This window comes from Delphinapterus leucas, chromosome 3 (assembly GCF_059928025.1).
Source record: "Delphinapterus leucas isolate spDelLeu-1000000601 "Yukka" chromosome 3, BTC_Dleu_Yukka2, whole genome shotgun sequence".
Taxonomy (NCBI): Eukaryota; Metazoa; Chordata; class Mammalia; order Artiodactyla; family Monodontidae; genus Delphinapterus; species Delphinapterus leucas.
The window spans coordinates 57,122,008-57,143,429 of record NC_143131.1 but is presented as its reverse complement, the minus strand read 5'-3'; the positions used below and the strand labels follow the sequence as shown (position 1 = coordinate 57,143,429).

General features: G+C 42.2%; 1 protein-coding gene and 1 non-coding gene across 7 annotated transcripts in view; one reads left to right on the top strand and one right to left on the bottom strand.

Annotated features, from left to right (window-relative positions):
* Positions 1–493: 493 nt before the first annotated feature.
* The window catches only part of OCLN (occludin), a 48,332-nt gene continuing 27,403 nt past the window's right edge, over positions 494–21,422 (bottom strand). For 3 of the 6 annotated variants that reach the window (XM_022595782.2, XM_022595754.2, XM_030759650.2), the window contains exons 5-9: positions 14,417–14,562; positions 9,075–9,290; positions 6,790–6,961; positions 4,138–4,179; positions 525–2,515 (exon numbers count right to left, since the gene is read on the bottom strand). In XM_022595782.2, the coding sequence (XP_022451490.1) occupies positions 2,414–2,515; positions 4,138–4,179; positions 6,790–6,961; positions 9,075–9,290; positions 14,417–14,562 (678 nt within the window). In that variant the 3' untranslated portion in view covers positions 525–2,413. Of the gene's footprint in view, positions 2,516–4,137; positions 4,180–6,789; positions 6,962–9,074; positions 9,291–14,416; positions 14,563–21,422 lie in introns of all 6 variants that reach the window. The other 3 variants (XM_022595773.2, XM_089908953.1, XM_089908954.1) reach the window with 2 other exon arrangements.
* On the top strand, positions 18,059–18,170 carry LOC115801669 (U6 spliceosomal RNA). Its single transcript, XR_004021984.1, has one exon. It is a non-coding gene; the product is annotated as a U6 spliceosomal RNA (small nuclear RNA).

Below are 21,422 nucleotides of genomic sequence, written 5' to 3'. Positions count from 1 at the left end.
TAGTTGTGGCTCATGGACTCTAGAGCGCAGGCTCAGTAGTTGTGGCGCACAGGCTTAGTTGCTCCGCGGCATGTGGTATCTTCCTGGACCAGGGATCAAATCCGTGTCCCCTGCATTGGCAGGTGGATTCTTAACCACTGCACCACCACGGAAATCCCGAACCACATGCTTTTTCAACAAAATCTTTGGAACAATGGTTAATAGCAGAAAGCAGAATGCAAACACAACCACAGGAGGTCAGAGATGGAAGAGACCTCTTAAATCTAATCTAAATCTCTATTTTCCAGACTAGAAAACTGCCTGAGTGGTTTTTCAAAGTTATGTTCCGATGGTTAATGCCAACCCCCCAGGGGAATTCCCTGGCAGTCCAGTGGCTAGGACTCCACGCTTCCACTGCAGGGGGCACGGGTTCGATCCCTGGTCAGGAAACTAAGATCCCACAAGCCGCATGGCACAGACAAAAAAAAAAAAAAAAAAGCCACCCCCCCACCACCAAAAGAACCACCCTGATCCTGGCTCAGAGATCAAATGTATGTAAGTACATTTGAAAAATGATTTTTTTAACTTTCAAAGTTCAATTTTATGGCACAATTTTACAGCACAAACTCATGCTATTTGACTTTCTGCATTTAGCTGAATGGTCTTGTTCAGTCACAACACTGGCAAACTTGCCTTCATAAACTAAGTGTGCTGACTTCAGTTTAAATTTTAAGACATATAAAAATCAATTAAGTTGCTCAAGAGAGTCCTTAACACTTTGTATGAATCCAAAAGACATGAAAAACATAAACTAATTATCACCTTTTGTAGTATGAACAGCACATAGAAAATTAAGAATTTCTTCAACTTGAAGAACTGTATCAGCGTTATAATGGAAACCTTATTTTTATCTCTGGAAAATGATTCAGACTTATATATTAAAAACAATATACTTAAATGAGAGTTCCAAACTGAGGGGATAATCACAATCAACTTGGTTAGCTATATATCCAGTATTATCAGCTAATTTTACTTTACCAGAAAAAAACTGAATTAAAAAAAAAGCTGAGATTTAAGGGCACCATTTGAAATAATTTGGTGTTTTATGATATTGGATTCCATTTCCAGACAAATCAGCCTTCTGTTAGCCAAAGGATTTAGGAAGCTACCAACCAGCACAGCACCCAAAACAGTTTAAAACAGTAACAGATACAACTTCTGAGTGTAGTTTTCCATAGCTTAGTATTAACAGCACTAATGACATCAAAAAGGTACATTATGGGGCTTCCCTGGTGGCGCAGTGGTTGAGTGTCCGCCTGCAGATGCAGGGGACACGGGTTCGTGCCTCGGTCCGGGAAGATCCCACATGCCGTGGAGTGCCTAGGCCCGTGAGCCATGGCCACTGAGGCTGCGCGTCCGGAGCCTGTGCTCCGCAACGGGAGAGGCCACAACAGTGAGAGGCCCGCGTACCGCAAAAAAAAAAAAAAGGTACATTATGGAAAGAAAACACCAGTTTTAATAATTATAAAATATGTACAAAACTTGAATATTCCCATAAGATACAATTCAAGTCACAATTGAATTGTAATTGGATACTTTGATATAATGGAAAAGGCTAGTTGGTTTAAAAAAAGCATGTAAACCATAAAAGACAAAAAGCATTTAAAAATACGCAACAAAATTCTAACCAGTAGGTTTAAACTTTGATTTTTAAAAGGTAAACATATATTTACAATCTTCAAATTTCACACATTTGTTACTTTTACATGATCTTTATTACCAGGATAACATGAAATAAAAAGCTCTTCAGCATTTATACACAGAAAAAAATCAATATGGAGGCTGGTAGGACTCAGTATCCGTAGTAGTTAAAATAGGAAAAGGCCAGGGACTTTATCAATGGAGTCATAAAACAGACTTAACCAAAACTGCAAGCTAGGCAACAAGCAGTTTCACTTCAGAGACTTTATTGCAGGGCCCCAGTTTCCTTATCTGAAAATAAATGATTATAAGTAACAGTTATCTGAAGGGAGAATTCTGGGAGAATTAAACTATCCCCTACAAGACCCAATGAGCATACTTAGGTATTAACACCTGATTGCCTAGGGTGTGAAAGTTCACAGCACAGTGTACTCCAGGACCTTCCTTAAAGCTTTAAAAACCTCAAACAAAAGTTCTTAATACAAGAACCAATGTTTAAAGCATAAAGTCCTTACTTGGAGTGTTCAGCCCAGTCGATTATCAAAAGCTATTTATAAAATGATGATATACTGATGATATCATTCAATACTGATGATATTAAAACTACCAAAACTCTGTAATGATCACAAAGATTTGGCCTCCCAGGTTAGAGTCCAAAGTCATTTTGACTCCTGATAACATTGCAGAGATGTCAGTCAGATACTTCTTAACCTAACAATGTGGCATCTGCTGTCTATGTTTTCCGTCGATCATAATCTCCAACCATCTTCTTAATGTGTGACAATTTGCTCTTCAACTGCTTGCAATAATTCCTCTTACTTTTGTAATCTGCAGACTAAAAAAGGAGGAAAGAAAAAAGAATCGCGTAAATTTAACAAACTAAAAACGAGCTATGTTTTAGCTGCTGGGAAGGCAGAGGTGAACAACAAAAAGGGAGCATTAGTCATATAGAATTGCAGGGAGTGTTAAATGAAGTAACATGCATAAGGCACCTGGCAGTTATCTCTAACCACATGAGCAGCTGATTCTCTTTTCTTAATCATATCTTCTAACCTGAGTTTTACAAAGGATACACTCATTTCTAATGATTTGTAAAGTGACCAAGAAAATTTATGGGCCTTTTTTTGTTAAAACACGATTTAAAAAAAAAGTAAAAATCAGTAAAACAAGAAACTGGTGATATGGGGTTACTTAGAATAAAGAAACGGGGTAAATAGGGAGTGAGACAGGAAATTGTACTATGTACGTTTTTAAACTCTTGAATTTAAATTCATGAAGTTCTGGGAATTCCCTGGTGGTCCAGTGGTTAAGACTCAGCACTTTCCTTTGTTATAAAGCAGAAACTAACACACCATTGTAAAGCAATTATACCCCAATAAAGATGTTAAAAAAAAAAAAAAAAGACTCGGCACTTTCACTGCCATGGGCCCGGGTTTGATCCCTGGTCTGGGAACTAAGATCCCACAAGCTGCGCAGCACAGCCAAAAAAAAAATTAATGATTCTGGAGTTTTAAAAATTAATATAAGGTCTTTTAAAAACCAAAAATGTTTTAAGGCAATAAAGACTGATGATGCTGGGAAAATTCCCTGGCAGTCCAGTGGGTGGTTGGGACTCTGTGCTTTTATTGCTGAGGGCCCAGGTTCGATCCCTTGCTGGGGAACTAAGATCCCACAAGCCACGCTGTGTGGCCAAAGGAGAAAAAAAAAAAGACTGATGATGCCAAGTGTTGGCAAGGATATGAAGCAACAGGAATCTACACTGCTTGTTAGGAATGTAAAGTGGCACAAACCAGGGATGCTGTTGACAGTCCCTACCCAAGGCAGGATCCCCACTTGCTCAATGACCTTGCAATTTCATGACTATGTATATACCTAGCAAATGTGTGCCTGTGTGCATACACACTTAAAAATGAACCACTGCTTCAGGCCACCATCTGAATGATTCTCACAAACAACACTGAGCAAAAGAAATCACACACAAATTACATACTGTATGATTCCATTTATATAAAGTTCAAAACACGCAATACTTATACATGATGTTAGAACTTAGGATGGTGGTTACCTCTGGGGTGAGTGTAAAAATTGGATGAGCATACAAGGGGTACTACTAAATGTATTTCTTTATCGGGATGCCAGGTACAAAGGTGTGTGGTTGCTCTGTGAAAATTTACCAAGTTGTATACTTATGATCTGTGTATTTTTCTGTATGTATACTTCAAACTAAAAACACAAATTTTTTTTTTTTTTTTTTTTTTTGCATCAGTGCTGGTTGTAGTTGCAAACAACGGAAATTAAGGTTCCAACTTCTTACAGTTTTCATCTTGCAATTATAGGGCCTTTTGCCTATAATCAGTGCATGTGTGACAAGGTATCCGGAGTCACTCTAAAGGTTAAATGAAAAGCACATAATAGATAAGTTCTTCCTAAAAGAATCTTACAATCTGGGATACTTACTCCCTTAACTTGTTTCAGTCTGTTGTATTCATCAGCGGCAGCCTATTAAAGAGGAACAAAGGAATATGTTTAGTGGGGCATCTTCTCTTTCAAAAATAACACTCCTGATGTTATATTTCGAAGCTAAAAATGTCATCTTATGACAAAAATACAGGGAATTAAAATAACGAAGTCTTAAAGTTCTCAAAACTATTATGGTCAGTAGGAGGGCCTGAGGAGTCCAGTGACAGGAAATTTATGACATTAAAATACTTCTCACATTCCATCCATACAGACAGGTAACTGTCTGTGCTGCCTCTCATCTCTCCCCATGCCAGTCCACGTGGCATGTAGACCCCGGAGAACTTTTTCAGAAAGCACGGCTCTGAGCCGGTTATATCCCATTATAAAACTGGTCTGAGCACTCCATTAAATTCTCTACTAATCTAGTCTCCCACCTTGCCAGTCTCAGTGTCCACCGTTTGCAATTCTTTAAAAAAGTAAGCACATGAATGCTTCCAGATTTCCGTCATGTTCCCCTTATAGCTGTACTCATGTACCTCCCCTACTGTCTGGAGAATGTGTACTGGTTACCTCTCAGTGAAGCCTCCCCTAAACTCTCCAGGACTTCAGCAGACTTTATTCCTTCTCAGAGAAGTTAGTTGCAGTACTTTCTATACATAATGTAAATATGGCATTAGTCCCATTGTCAAAGTTGTTTAGGTGTCAGTTTCTCTCTTTGAATATGAGCTCTTTGAGGGTGGAAACATGATTTGTCTTTGTAACCTCAGCACTTCCACATCAAGGACACAGTAACAATGAGTAAGCATTGACTGCCTTAAGAAAGGTTTACGATACCACAGAGAAGCCATAAAAGAAAACAATAAATAAACTATATATGAAGCAAATACTTCGAAACTGGAAAGCAGATCACCCCAATTAAAAATGGCAAAGGGGGGGCTTTCCTGGTGGCGCAGTGGTTGAGAGTCCACCTGCCGATGCAGGGGACACGGGTTCGTGCCCCGGTCCAGGAGGATCCCACATGGCGCGGAGCGGCTGGGCCCGTGAGTCGTGGCCGCTGAGCCTGTGCGTCCGGAGTCTGTGCTCCTCAACGGGAGAGGCCACAGCAGTGAGAGGCCCGCGTACCGCAAAAAAAAAAAAAAAAAAAAAAAAAGCAAACAGTATTTCATAAAAGGACTATGAAGTTCCAATAAATACATGATGTGATAAAAAAGTTTAAATACTGGTATCTAAGACACAAGTCAGTAATTTTTCAGAAATAAAATGTTAGTGAGATGTGGGTCAGAGGAGCCTCTAGAGCGTTACTAGCAGGAATACAGTTGATATAATCTTTCTGGAGGGCACTTTTGCAACAAAAGTTTAAATGTACTAACCTCTGACTCAGCAATTTCACATTCTGGAATTCGTTCTAGCAGATAAGTGGGTAAGTGTGTAAAGATGGAGAGGTTCACCAGTGTATTACTAGTAGGGGCAGAGCGTATGTGTGGCAGTGGGGAGACATTCCTAAATGTCTATTCATAGAGGATCACTCAAGTAAATTATGGTACAACCACAAAATTGAAAATTGTGGAGTTATTTTTTTAACACATAAAAATATTTTCTCAGTAAGTAGATCTTTATTATTGACATGAAATGATAACCATAAATTATCATTGAATAAAAAAGCAAGATATAAGCAGCGCCAGTAAGTATTTAAAAGAAAAACCTTCACAATGATGGGGATATCTCAAAGAAACACAGGAGGCAACCGAAAGAGTTCCCAATGGTCCTAACTAAAACAATTCAAGCAACAAAACTAAGTAGTGTTGGATTATAACCCAAAGTATAAAACAAATATCCATGAGTCTATACTGACATAAATGATTAAATAAATGGGAGGAAGTGACAAATCTCCCATGCAGACAAATTTCAAATAATTTGTGTAGGTATACTGCTGGAGCATAATTCCCCAGTCCTTAAGTGTGATCTATGCATAGTGACTTCCTTCTAAAGAGCACAATATGGAGATGGGGGTTAAAAAGTAATGAGTAGGCTTCGCAAAAAAACCCACAAAAACAAAACAAAACAAACAAAAAAAAGTAATGAGTAACTTTACATGGACAAACACTACTCCAGCCAGGTGATCAAGGAAAAAAAAAAAGAGCCATAAATTATTATTGAGTAAAAAAGCAGGAAGGATATAAGTAAAATTTATGATTCTTTATCAAAGATTGTGTCTAGGTGCACTTCTGCACAGAGGGGACATTTTAACAACTAATATTTTGGTGACAAAATTTAAGGCAATTTATTTTTCTGTATGTAATTCTGTATTATTTGAAATTTTTACAGAAGGAGCGAACTTTGTTTATAAATAGAAAAACTAATGTAGCGATTTTCTTTTAAGAAGGAAGGGATGTATTATGGACGAACCCAAACGAACTTTTTGGCCAAACCAATATGTACACAGACCATTGCTTTGTAATTCTTAACTACGTTAGTACACTTTTCAATTTGGAAAGACTTTAATCTAAGACTTGATTTCAATTACTCTTCAATGAAATTAGTTTGATAACTACTAGCAAAATCTGTATCAATATTAGTATAAAGGATAATGTAGCTCCATAGATTAGAATAAAATTCTATGTAATATATAATTATCAGATTTCAATTTACCATATACTCTTCACTTTCTTCTCTATAGTCATCCAGTTCTTTATCCAGACGAGAGAGTTCTTTATTGATCTCATCAAGTTCTGCTTGTAAGCTCTTGTATTCCTGCAGGCCAGTGTCAAAATTCCTCTTGTACAGTTGTCTTTGTTGATCTGAAGTGATAGGTGGATATTCCCTAAAAATTCAGTGAGAAAATGATTACTTATGTATCCTCAGCCGACCTAAGATCCCGTGCTTCTTCCTCAAAGATGATAAGCTGGTGGGATGTGGAGAATGACATTCTCTTGTTTTTTTGTTTTTTTTTTTCTTCTTTACGGTACGCGGGCCTCTCCCGTTGCGGAGCACAGGCTCCGGACACGCAGGCTCAGTGGCCATGGCTCACGGGCCCAGCCACCCTGGCATGTGGGATCTTCCCGGACCGGGGCACAAACCCGTGTCCCCTGCATCGGCAGGCGGACTCTCAACCACTGTGCCACCAGGGAAGCCCTTGGTTTTGTATTTGTTGCTTATGGGTAGAGAAAGGTGGGATGCAAATGAGTTCTTTTAAGAATGATTATGCTTTTTACGTTGCTGCTCATGTTTTTTTTTTAAAAAAAAAAAACTATGCCTACTGATTTTTAGAAATAAGTTGAAAATCATTTATGAAATTTCAGGGTGGTCTTAGGAACTCATTTATTCTGAATACACAACACCACATGAGAATGGATACTTAACGTTAAAAGTGTTAAAACTGGAATTGTGGAACACAAAGGATATTTTCATCACTTCAGCGGCAGAGCAGCTAACTGGCAGCTGGCTGTTTTCTGCTACCACCTACAGTTTTCAGACTGTTTTGAGCATTGTTTTTGTTGAGGCGGGGGGTGGGTGTCTTGTTTTTCCTTAATGGAAATCACTTTGTTTGTAAAAGTAGACATTAAAAGGTACATGTATGAAAATGCATGCTCATTGTAAAAATAATCTGGCAATGTGGTAAACTATGAAAAAAACCCTGAAATTCTGTACCACTTGTAATCTCTCAATATGCCAGCTATTCTTTACATATGACAATGATGCTATTAACCACCCATAATCCACTGAGGAAATACTATGAACTGTTTCATGGGACTAAGGAACTTCACAGCAATATGGAATTTTAAATGTCATATCTAAGACAGTCTAAATATCTTCATTTTACAGACAGGAGAAATTAAATGATTTGCTCAAAAGGGAAACAAGAATTCAGAATTTCTAAAAGTTTTCACTTAAATCTTGCATGATACAAGACAGGCAAATATTTTATAGACAGATGACTGAACTAGGCCAAAACTCTTGAGGGGTAAGGGGGAGATGAAATATGAGAGCCACCAGTGAGTATGGGACTTCTAGCTATACTTGCCCCATCCATCCCTCCTAATACCTTGAGAAGCAATGTTTTGATTAACCACAAGTCACACAGCAAATGTTTCTGATTTGTGTCCCATTCCTCAGAATACTTGGGCAAAAAAAGGCTATAGGTCATACACGAGTACAGCTGGCAATGATGGACTATAACAAAACCACTGACACACAAAGTAACATAACCACGACACTAAATTGTTAACTCCACTGTTTACAAAACTGTTTGCCAAAGTCCTCTGGATTAAACTTTTAAAAGACTCTCTTGGTCTCATCGTGAAAGCTTAACTTAAAAGTAAATGCCAAAGGAAAGCCATAGCACTGGTCCGGAATTTTATAATTAGTAAAACAAAGTTCCTCTATACTTGTATTTCATTTACTTGAAAAACCTTGCTTGGGTGACTATTGGTAAAAGCATACAGCACTGGTGAAGTTTATCAGTCATTTTGTGGAGGTGCACTGAAAGTGTTGACATGTTTTTAAGCCAAAGTGCTTTTAAGCCAAACACATTCCCTCCAGGTCAATCTTTATTACAAAAGAGTACTAAGGGGGCTTCCCTGGCGGCACAGTGGTTGAGAGTCCGCCTGTCGATGCAGGGGACACGGGTTCGTGCCCCAGTCCGGGAAGATCCCACATGCCGTGGAGCGGCTGGGCCCGTGAGCCATGGCCGCTGAGGCTGCGCGTCCGGGGCCTGTGCTCCGCAACGGCAGAGGCCACAACAGCGAGAGGCCCGCGTACCAGGAAAAAAAAAAGAGAGTACTAAGGGAAAAAAAAATATCAAGAAACTGTCTCCAGCCCTGGTTGGCAAAGAACGAAGTTGTACCACCCACCCCAGTTGAGGAGGCAACACCACCAAAACCTGGTTGTACAACCATCAGATGCGCAAGGGGTTCCAGCAAGAGGCGCCCCAGTACCTGATCCAGTCCTCCTCCAGCTCATCACAGGACTCGCCGCCCGTCGTGTAGTCTGTTTCATAGTGGTCTTGCTCTGATCTCCTCGACTTTCCTGCCTTGCCCTTCGAGGGAGCCCTTTTTGAAAGCGTCTCCAAGTTACCACTGTTGCTGTAATGAGACTGCCGGAAGTCCTCCACAGGTGAAGTCACTGGCAGCTCCTGAGCCACTTCAGGCACCCTAACAAAACAGGAATCATCTGTCCGCGAGCGTTACCAGACTTTGTCAGAGCACCGAGACCACAGAGGGCAGCAACACGTGGGCCGCACTCACTCAACCAGCCACCTGCCCAGCACTGGGCAGATCCCCAGCTTCCTGCACTCAACCCAGCACCAGCCCAGCTCCCCTAATGCACACAAACAGCTTTGAGGCTCTGATGTAAGGGGAGCTCATTAGTAAGCCTTGTACGAAAAATGGATGTAAGATTTCACTTTAGGAAACACGCTGATCTGGAAGAGAATTATTGACCTGACCCGTGCCAGGGACTTACTCCACAAAAGGCTGTTAGGAAAATAACAATCACGACTCTCTTCTACAGGTTCTTCTAGTTCCATGGAATGCTGAGTGGGGAGAGGAATGCACATACGTATCTACCTTTAGAGGCTGACTCTCAGAGATAACCTCTTGGTAATATTAATTTTAGACTCCTCTGTATCAATTCTCTTTTCAAGATACAATGTTGAAAAATGAAAAATACTGAAAATTTAAACTAAAACAACAAAAAACCTAAAAAGCTTTATATTGTAATGGATGAAGGAGCTTGTTAAGACTTTTTTAAGTTGCACTGTTAATCCTGAAGCCCTGTAGAATGAATGAAATGGAAGAGTTAACATTACACTTATTTTTGTAACGCCAATTATTTAATATTGCATCAGATTTTTAAATTGCATATAATGTTTCTGCCACAAGCAGAAAAACGAAGCCTAACATGGAATAAAAGACCAAGAGCTGTGGCAACTGTAGACTACTTCTGAGTAACAGAAATGCAAAGCTGCACTTTCCCCCTGTAGCAGAGCTGGAGTAGGGCAAGAGGAGAAACAAGGCACCTGAGACTTTCCAACATCAGCCTTGCTATTCAAGTCAACTATTTAAAAGTCTGACAGATTTCGTTTTTTATTGCTTTCAACTTACAGAACTGTCATCTTGAGGTTTATCCACGAGGTGGACTGTTTTCTAGGTGATCCAAAACTGCTTGGTTCTAACTGTTGCCAAAGTCTTAGATTTCTAATCACACTTATTAATTTCTTATAGACTCCTAAAGCTTTGGGGGGGGGTAGCTGGGGTGGTGGTGGTATTTATTTCTTCTTTCTAAATTTATCCAGGTTAACATGGCTTTGAGTGCTCTGTTAATGCTACTTCTAAAGGAAGGAAAATGTGACTTTCTCTGTGAGTCAATGATTAACGAGTTCCTAGACACTCTGCCAGGGACTATGCTTCTTAGCTTCGAGGTGGCAAATAAAACCTTTAGAATGCAGTGGGTTTGTTTGAAGTGCTGCGGGCCAGAGGGGGAGGATGCTAAAGGGCAAAAGAAATTAGAAAAAAACCCCAAAATATTAAGGCGGGCCTCCTCCCGTAATTTTATATTAGGTATTGATATTATAAATCTTCACCTTGGAAGTTTTCCATCTCCCCTCTTCCTACACCCTTTCAAACACTAAACAATAACTTGATACAGCATGAAAGCTAAAAACGAAATGCTTGGCAAGAAAAGTATATATAAATTTAACAGTTAGGGGATATGTGAACTCTTAGTCACCTTCAAACCTACTTTTAGAGACAAGTCTGATTAGTTTGAAAATCTGCACAAGCCAGAAGTAACCACCTGTATACTTTCCTCAGTATCTGACTCAGTCCCCTAGGTGCGGAAATCTGCCCTTGTGTAGTTTTTGACTTCCTTCTTTTTTAAACTTGCTTTATTTTCTCTCTCTCTCTCTCTCTCTCTCTCTCACACACACACACCCTCACATGCCTTTGCTGCTCTATCTCACCCCAACAGTGTAGTTATTGTGCACTTCCTTCCGCCCCTGTTGTATTGCAACCTCCATGGGAACACGAACTCCGTATTCCCAGGAGCACCTGGCCCAGTACATGGCAGGGGTTCAAGGTAATTACTGAACTGAAAAGACATTCACAAGAATTCTCTTCATTGAGGACACCCAGTATCAGGGAGGAGGGAGAAACAAAATGCATGATCACGAGTGTCATGACTGTTGGAATGACTGTTAGAATGACATCCATGATATACATGGTATTTTAAAACTGCCATCATCACTGAGGGGAATATCCAAGCCTTGCCAATCAGAGAACTCCATCTTCCTGGACCCAAAAAGGACCAATCAGAATCTTTCCAATAGATTTGATATGTAAGTTTTGGGAAAGTAAATTCCATTCTCTGAATCTGGCGCTAGAAGATCAGGACAGCCTGAGGAATGTGCATGGCTAGCCTGCTACAAAAGAAGCTGTACTGAGAATAAAACCAGCATAGCAACAAGAACCCTGATATATCTTCTGAGTCCCTGGATCATGCTGTGCTCGAAGCTAGCACCATCTCTGGGCCTTAGGCGAACCAGTGAATTCCTACAACCCGTGTAAAAGCCCTAACAGATTATCCTACCAGCCTAAATACTACTACCAGACAACGGTCTCGTTGGGCACTCTAAGGTGTCAGCCTGCCCTGAAAGCTCTGCATGGCATCAACACTCCACTTCTTTGATTTACAAAGGTTAATTCACCCTGGGTGTGGAAAAGAGAGTAGGGAGTGTACCTACTACCTCCCGAATTCACTTAAGAGAGGGTGGAGAAGAAACTGTCTTCAGCTACATTCCGCTGTCTCCTAATCCGGGATTAATTCTAACTGCCTTAAAATTCTAAGGTTAGGACATCATGGTGAGAGCAAAAGGAGCCAGACACCAGAATCATTTCCATATGATTCCATTTTATAAGAGCTCTGATATGGTGACAGGCGTCAAAACAGTGGTGGTGGGGAAAGGGGGGTACCCGTGGAGAAGACAACGTTTTGGGGTGCTTGAAATGCCTCTCTCTCGGTCGAAGCGTAGTTACTTCAGTGACCACATGCGTGAACTCTCATCAAGCTGTATATCAAGATTAGTGCTCTCTACTGAACGTACATTATGCCTCGGGGGGGAAAACATCTTAGTACTGAGGCACCTCATTCTTAATCTGGACCTCAGACAACCTTCTGATTCTAATTCCTTCTCCATCCACTACAATAATAAGGAGGAGAGGCACTGGTGAGTTACTAAACACCTTCAAGAAACACCTGAAGAAAGACAGGCTACGGCTTAACGTGCATCCCTTCGTCATCCAGGAGGACGTACACTGAATCCTCCGTAGCGCTCAATGCTCTGCCACAGACAACAATCAACAATGTCTACTACCCGCCAGAGGCTGCAAGCTCCTCCCGTCATTACTACACACTGTTGCATTCGTTATCCCTTACCTTGGCACCATCCCCATCCTCCCCTTCTGCTGGGTTCTAAAACTAAGCATCATATTTGCATTTTCCAGGCCTTCAGAAAACTTCTAGGGTGTACTCCTGGAGTACAAACTGGTACAACCCTTATGGAGTACAATTTGACGACATCTATCAAAATAAAATATGCAATTTCCTTTAACCTGGCAATTGTGCTTTTAATATGTTTCCTCCAGATACACTGACATATTTGCAAAGTGATAAAGGTGCAATGTGCAAGTTCATTCTCTGCAGAGGTTTGTAATAACAAGACATTGGGGAAAAGTGTGCATCAGTGTGGGATTAATAAAACAAATTTTAGTATACCCATTTAATGGAATATTATGTAGCTATAAAACAGATCAGTAAACTCTGTATACTGATATGGACAATCACGAAGATATATTGCTAACAATGCATTTAATATGCTATTGTCTTTTAAAAGGAAAAAATAACCAACATCATATTTGGCCAACATATTTACTTAAAAATAACCCCTGGAAGGACGTAAAAGAAATTGGTAACACTAGCTGCCCCTGGGGAGAGAAACTAGACAGCTGGGGACAAAAGGGATTCCCTTTTGCTCCTTTTAAATTTTACATCATGAATATACTGGCTCACTGAAGAATAAGTAAGATATTTAAACTGTTCCAAATGAATCTGTGAAAATATCTTAGTTCTCATAACAAGGGACAGCATGTGGGAACGCTGTGAAGCCCTGCAGGCCTTACAATTAATTTGGAGGCACAGCTGGTCACAAGATGCATTGTAGGTATTTATTTTGTATGCATGGAAGTCATGCAAATCATAGCTTGACCCTTTTACAAGGATTGCATCTCTGCTGTGTACCTCTGCCTCTCATAGCCTCACATGATTTGGTTTTTGTCAAAATCCAAAGAGAAGGAGAAGAGAGAAAATGCTCTTCCTCCAAATCATTTACAACTGAAATCAAAAGTAAGCTTGATGCTGAAGACCAAAATAAAACATACAGAGGGTAAGGCAGAATGCCAGTCTACTTCCAAATTCCATTCCAGGGTGGTAATAAAATCTATTCTCTTCAAACTGATTCCATACTTAACTCACCTGCTGGTGTCATCTTAGGGGCTCCAGGCACCCAAACTACTATGCACTCAGAGTGGATCTCTACAAACTCAGCCCCCTAAGTGGCGGTGGAGGTTGGAGATAAAACTTTGAACAAAAATTTCCCGGCAGATAAACCTTTAACTTAGAACGATCAAATCAGCTAAAGGGAAGGTTTATTTTTTTGGTCTACGAAGGAACTTGGAGTTCTAGAATTATATACAGGAACGTTAATTTATCATCCTTAGGCAAACTACATCCAAGTCCTTAACAATATCCCCAATATCTCTCTCTTGTCATTAAGGTGAATTAGACTTAGACTTCAGGGTAACCTAAAACCGCAACAGGGATACTATTTCCATAACCTGAATGGCACCTACTCTAGGCCAGAAACTCACTGTGAGGTTTTTCACACCACAGGTAAAACAAAATCTAGAGGTTTTATCAGTTTCACATCCCCTAGCAAAAGAGATCTAATAATTATAGGAAGGAGGAGAGACTGAGAACCACACTTAGCTCTGCTATCAATCCGTAATACCCTTCCACCCTCATCTAAACTTCAAAACCAGAAATAGGAAAGAACTACATTCCGCCTCCACCTATAAGGCAGAGATCAGTCTCCAGCCTTTGTGAAAACTGTTGGGTTTTTTCTTTTCTTTTTGCAAATGGCACAAAACAGCAACTGATTTATAAACACATGCAAATACTCACTTTTTCGGACTCATTCTAGCAAAAGAAGGAAGACGCTACTTACGGTGTTGTTTTATAGGAAGACTCTGGATACAGTCGCTTCTCGTTCACTTTACCATTGGAGGAGTAGGCCACGGGGCTGTCCACTCTCTCCCCGTAGTCAGAAAGGGGAGGAGGCATGTCTTGTGTGCCTGCAGAAACGTTTTTAACCTAAGGAAACAGCCCCAAGAGACTCAGTTATTATTTAGCCTGTAACATAAAAGGGGGAAGAAATGAAAGAAAAATATCATATATAAAATTATCTAATATTTATCGGGCTCATTAAATATTATTAACCTATCTGACTACCTTGTTATTATCCAGTGTTAACAGTCAAATCAGCACAGAAATGGTGCTATTGTTAGTTTAACAAATCCAGAATCAATTACAAACAAGAAAAAAATCCAAATTCCCTGATCCTCATCCTGATGTGATTAGGTTTAATAATTATCCACCCCATCTTAGGAAGACTAATCTCATTTTATCCGGCCTAGGACCGAGTTAGAACGAGAATTTTCATTTCTAACAAGTTCTAAGGGAATGCAGGGAATGCTTATGCTGCTGTCTGGGCACCACTCTTGGAAAACCACTAACCTAGCACAAAGAACATTGATTCTTCTCAATCCATTCACCCTATACATGGAATGTTAAAACTACTTTAAGAAGCTCAAACTGATTTCTGCTATGGTTCTTTAATAACAGATTTGTTTGTTCTCCCTTTACTTTCTCAATGGCTCTTATCACCAATAGCCTACAGTCACAGCATCACTGGCTTCCCTCTCTACCTTTCTTATTCCATTCTGATGTGTGAGTGAACGTGTTCTAAGAAGTAATACACGTTGGAGATGATGCCTTGTTAACATGAAAGGTTTCCCAGAGAACCTTTGGGAGAAGGTTTTGTATCTAATAAGCATAGCCAATTAGAGTCTTAACATTACCTGTTAGATGTAGTAGGTCCAACACTCTTTAAATTTCACCTAAACATCTTCACATTATTGCATATTACTCTGCCAGAAAAATAATAACTGCTAAGCCCAGACAAGTCACTGAGTTGGTTTGAAGTCAAGGAATAAAACTAAGGTGTGGGGGGGAAAAGAAAAAAAACACTAAAAATTATGTCTGTGAAAAAGAGCAACTTTTCAAACTTAGGGATGATGGGATTGCTTTAGCTTGGTGATGAGCACAATGGCATCCAATTACCTGGGCTCACTCCAGATCTGCCAACTACCCAACTACAAGTTCTAGAAAACCTCAATATCTTCATCTGTGAGAAATGGGGACGCTACCTGCTTCATTAAGTTGTTTTGACAATTAAATGAGATGACGAGGTATCACATTTAGCACAGGGCCTTTATGAACACAGTAAAGACTCAGAAGATGCTGGTTTCTGGAATTAAAGCCATTGGATCTAAACAAAGAATTTTTACAAGTATTTGAAGGGGATGGCAGACTTTTATTTGGATTATTTTGCTATTATAAATCTTCACAATTAGATTCAACATAGCGTATGTCCCTGCCACACACACACAAACTTTACATTCTGTTGTCCGTCTAGCATAGCATTAAAACGTGACCTGCTCCTTTCCTGTCACTGCACTATCACATGTCAAAAGATATTTACCTACCCACCCCTTGAAGTACATAAAGGTATTTAATCTTGATTGTTTAATATTCCCATGAGTCAGAAAGGAATGGAATCACTTCCTTCTGAAAGTGGAGTTTGGCAGCAACTGGGAAACCAGGGGGTGGGTTGCCAGGGAGTGTGCTCAGATCCCACCACGGGGGGGCCGGGTGGGAACCATTCTTGGCACCTACTGAATTCCTGAGGACTTGACACCATCACTAAGCTTCACAGGCAAATACCCGGCCAAGCCAAAGGCGTATTCTAATTCTGGAGGCTTCAGATTTAAAAGACCTCCCTTTCTTAAAAACCCATTTAACTCTTCTCTTTGCAAATTTAGCAGAGGGTGCAGAGCTCATGGATTTCCTACTGACCCTGGCAAACCGGAAACCAAAACCTTACAAAAGAGGTGTCTGGGTGTCTTTGCAGAGACTGCCTACTGCCCAGAATGGAATGTTCTTCCCCCTTTCTTTGCCAGCTAATCCTTAAGTGGACTTCAAGTCCTGGCTCACTACCAAGTAGGGATGGTGCCACTACCTCCCGGGGGCCTTCCACAAACGTCCCTGCTGGATGAGGTGCCTCCCTGTCCTCCTGTCTCGCCAGCACCTGGGCATACAAACCTCCCAGCAGAGCGCGTGTGTACAGACTGTTTACGCACAGGGTGACGCTGCTCCCACACCTCTAACTTCAATGGGCGGTGGGCTGCTCTTAAAGCCACCACTGTCTGCCTGCTACAGCATGCCACATACTGAACTGAGGGATCATTTAGTAGGTACAACCTTACAGGGAAATACTATAAGCAGATAAGTTAGGGGGTCCCTGGAGAAACAGAACCAGGAATGGCTTTCTTTTTTGTTGTTGTTGTTTTGTTTTTGTTTTTGTTTTGCGGTACGAGGGCCTCTCACTGTTGTGGCCTCTCCCGTTGCGGAGCACAGGCTCCGGATGCGCAGGCTCAGCGGCCATGGCTCACGGGCCCAGCCGCTCCGCAGCATGTGGGATCTTCCCGGACCGGGGCACGAACCCGCGTCCCCTGCATCAGCAGGCGGACTCTCAACCACTGCGCCACCAGGGAAGCCCCAGGAATGGCTTTCTTGACATAAGAGAAGCCATTTTGTGACCTAAGCCTGGCCACAGTGCTCACCCTTGAACAGGTCTCAGTAATTTATGATCTTGAGGGAACAAAGGAATGCAGGAACGGGGAAAAGGCACTCAAACGACAGTGCAGTGATAAGGCAGAGTCCTAGTTCCTCCTCAAGGGATACACATCATAATATATCTTTGAGTTCTGCAGGTACTAAGGACCCCCACCCAGGTGGAGGATGGAATGATGATGGTGCCACTCTTGACTTCAATCAACTAAAGCTTGGACTCTGTGGACCTTTGCCCCAATTCTATGCTGAATTCTCCTCCGCTCAAGCCCCTTCACGAATACGCAAGTACCCTTAGCTTAAAACTTCCCTAAGTTCACTGTTCAGACAGACACTGCTTTGGAGAAGATCCCCGGTGTTCCCCTCACTTGCTGCAAGTAATAATAAATTCTTTCTTCTCCCGATCTTTGGCTTGGTTGTGTCTATCAGCTCAACAGCCACCACGAGGTGAACCCAGTTTTCAGGGTTTTTTTCAGAAAAAAACCCTTTTCAGAAAAGGGGAAGCAAGGGCTCAGGGTGCTAGACAACTTTCCCAAGGACCCATACCTAATAAATGGTAAGGTGTGGTTTATATACTTCAAAGCCTCAGCTCCAATACACTGCCCCTCCCTGGGCAGCCTCCTACCTTCCTTCCTCTATGGGTCTTCAAAGCCCAGCCCAGTACCCGGCACAAAGCAGGAGCCCAGAGTCTGCCGCATAAAGGTTACTTCATTTATTACTGTTCTACTTCTACACTGTATATATCCAACCGCCTTATCAGATGAGCTGCTCTGAGGTGATGTTTATCTCTTAGAGTCAGCAGAACGAGACTAGCCCGAACACTGACTTCACCCTCCAGCACAGGTCTTTCATTACTTCAACCTTCTTCATACACGTGCACAAAAAATTCCAAGGCCATGCTCGCTTGGGCAGAACATACACTAAAATTAGAACAATACGGAGAAGATTAATTATTAGCATGGTCCCTGCGCAAGGATGACATGCAAATCTGTGACGTGATACATAGTTTTGAAAAAAAAAAACACCCAGCCAGACTCAAAGGTGAATAAGAAGCAGCCTCTGTCCTCGAAAGGAGCTTAAGTGTCTAGAGGCAGAAGCAAAATATATTTGTAAAACAAGGAGTAAGTTCATTTTTTTCCTTTTATGCTTCGCGTTTCCCAAAAGAAAATATTACTTTTTCTCACGGTACCAATGCAAAGTGAGTATAAACCGGCTGCTTTCAAAGGACAGTGGGAGGAAGCTGGGAAGCCCCAGTGAGGAGGGACCAGTATTAGAAATTTATGAGTCCTCAGCCTGTGCTTCCTATGATGAGAAAAGGGATTTGAGACTCACTGTTATTACTGATAGGATCCCAAGCCAGTCCATAATACCTGATGATGTAGCCAAAGTTCTTTAAAACAACAATGAAACAACCCTACCATTTTAATAACTATAGTAAAATTTTAAAGACTTAGAACCTGAGAAATACTTGGCTTAATTCTGAACAGCAAATGGTGAACAGGTTTCCTCAAGTAACTTGAAACTAGCTCTAAGAAATTAGGGGCACAAGAAAGCAGAGTGAAAAAACACAAATGCAGGAAGATTTGCCGCCTTCTACTAAGCACTGAGGGGAAAGGAAAGTTTGAGAGTCAAGCAAACGCTGGAACTGCTGCTGTGAAGCCAAGAGAAGCCTTGGGGCCTGGGGGGCTGATCCGGGGCTCCCACCCGCAGGCCCTCCGGCAGGGGAGCTGGGGTTCGGGCGCAGCCGTGGGGCGGAAGGGCACTACACGCACAGAAATCCACACGGCAGCGACCAGCTGGCCGCTCTTCACTGGGATCTGCCTGAAGAGTTCCTGGCCCTAGTGGCACCCTTGCTGCACAGACAGACTTTATAAAAGGGAAAGACGAGACAGGAGAAGACAGACGGGCTGAGGCCGAGGAGAGAAAAGACCCTGAACCAATCAAAGAATGACACAGGCAGACTCTAGAGACTAAATTCAAAAAGGACAAGCACTCTCACAGACCATGTTTAAGGAGCAGGAATTTTTTTTTTTTTTTTTTTTTTTGCGGTACGCGGGCCTCTCACTGTTGTGGCCTCTCCCGCTGCCGAGCACAGGCTCCGGACGCGCAGGCTCAGCGGCCATGGCTCATGGGCCCAGCCACTCCACGGCATGTGGGATCTTACCGGACCGGGGCACGAACCCGTGTCCCATGCATCGGCAGGCGGACTCTCAACCACTGCGCCACCAGGGAAGCCCAGGAATTATTAATTTAAGGGGACAGGAAACGTTTTACCAAGATTCACATTCCAATCAAGAAAGAACTAAAGTGTCTCTGAAATGTCAAAATGAAATAAATTCAAGTGAAATAATTTCAAAAGATCTTCACAAGAGGTAGTTATAATGAGGACAAATTTTTATTCAGAATTTAATTATACTCATTAGAAGTGTTCTATGTCACTTGTGAAAAAAATCTTTGTTAACTAATCATCTTTGGAGAATTAATGAAAACATCGTATATCCCTATGGGGTGCCAAGGGGAAAACAAAGAGGGCGACTCAGGGCAGCTCTCATCCCAACACCTGTCAGCACGGAGCCGTCCGACCCTGGGACCAGGATGGAGCTGCACGCTCATGCTTATCAACGCTACTGACTCACAAGCAGCCTCTCCGCCCCGACTCCTTGAAGTCAGGGATGGAATAAAAAAAGGTCAAGAATGTTTTAGGTCAATTCACCCCTGTAAAACAAAGTTTGGGAAAAACCTTTCTCTCCACACAAATCAACCGCATACTTCATCTGGAATGAGTACAAGCAAAAAGGAGGGAGGACAGCCACGCCCCATTTTGCTCTTCGTTCCTAGCTCACACAACACAGGGAGTCAGACTAGACCTGCATCATGAGAGGGAAGTTCATGTGTCAGGCAAAACCTGACCCCATTTGGTCCTCACCATTGCCCGGTGAGATAGGACTATCTCCATACTCAGATGAGGAAACTGAGTCTCTAAGGTCCAATTAATTTGCTCAAGGTCACACAGAAGGTGACAGGGTAGAGGGGGGATGTAAACCCCGTCCACCTGACTCCCAAGCTCAGCTGTTTCTGGCATAACAAACTGATACCTCAGTAATTTAAATATGGCTTGAGGTACCCATCTCATCTGGGCACTGACTATTCCCAGTAAGAAAAGGAACTATTCTCATTGCCTTCACTCCTCACCACATCCGAGCAAGATACGATGTGAATCCATTTTGAAGAGTTTTATTTGCCTACTGGACTATCATTCTAAAAGCAGCTTTTGACACAAAATTACTATGATATGTGCTTAGTCATCGGGTTCCTTTTGTTTATGTCAGAGTGTAGGAACACCACCCTCAAAAGGCAAACAGAAGGGGTTTTCCTGCTTGGTAATTAAAGTGGAGAAATATACCAGACATCAGAGGGAGGAGGACCTTCATCTCAAAGTACCATGTCCAGTTTTCCAACCCGAGGTCCACCTTCCCGGCCATGTGCCCTTGCACTACAAGTTTTCAAAACACTAAGTGGTCCAACTCGTTTTTCCCGTTTTGATATTTTACACTCACAGATGCTCCCCCAACAAGAGCCTGAAAACTGCCTCTGGAAAGTTCCCTCAGACTTTTCTCCACCCTTGGTGGCTTGAAGGCAAATGCTCCCAAACAGACTAATCCCACAAAGGAAGAGATCATGGACCAGGCTTGGGCAACTCTGATCAATTTACGTTGATCAGATGGCTCTGGGAATTTAGCAAACACCATGTTCCCTATCCAAACGCAGGCTGCCCACAGGGAAGTACTAACATACACCAGGCAAAGCTGAATTGTGGGGCTTCCCTGGTGGCGCAGTGGTTGAGAGTCCGCCTGCCGATGCAGAGGACACAGGTTCGTGCCCCGGTCCGGGAAGATTCCACATGCCGCAGAGCGGCTGGGCCCGCGAGCCATGGCCGCTGAGCCTGCGCGTCCGGAGCCTGTGCTCCGCAACGGGAGAGGCCACAACAGTGAGAGGCCCTCGTACCGCAAAAAAAAAAAAAAAAAAAAAAAAGGTGAGACGTGCAGGCTCAGCAGCCATGGCTCACGGGCCCAGCCGCTCCGCGGCATGTGATATCTTCCCGGACCGGGGCACGAACCCGCGTCCCCTGCATCGGCAGGCGGACTCTCAGCCACCGCGCCACCAGGGAAGGCCCAGCCTGCATTTTAACACTCGTGTGTCTCATGCCAGCCTCCCCAGCAGGTGTGCCGCAGGCACACTACACCTCAGAGCCCATGCCAGCC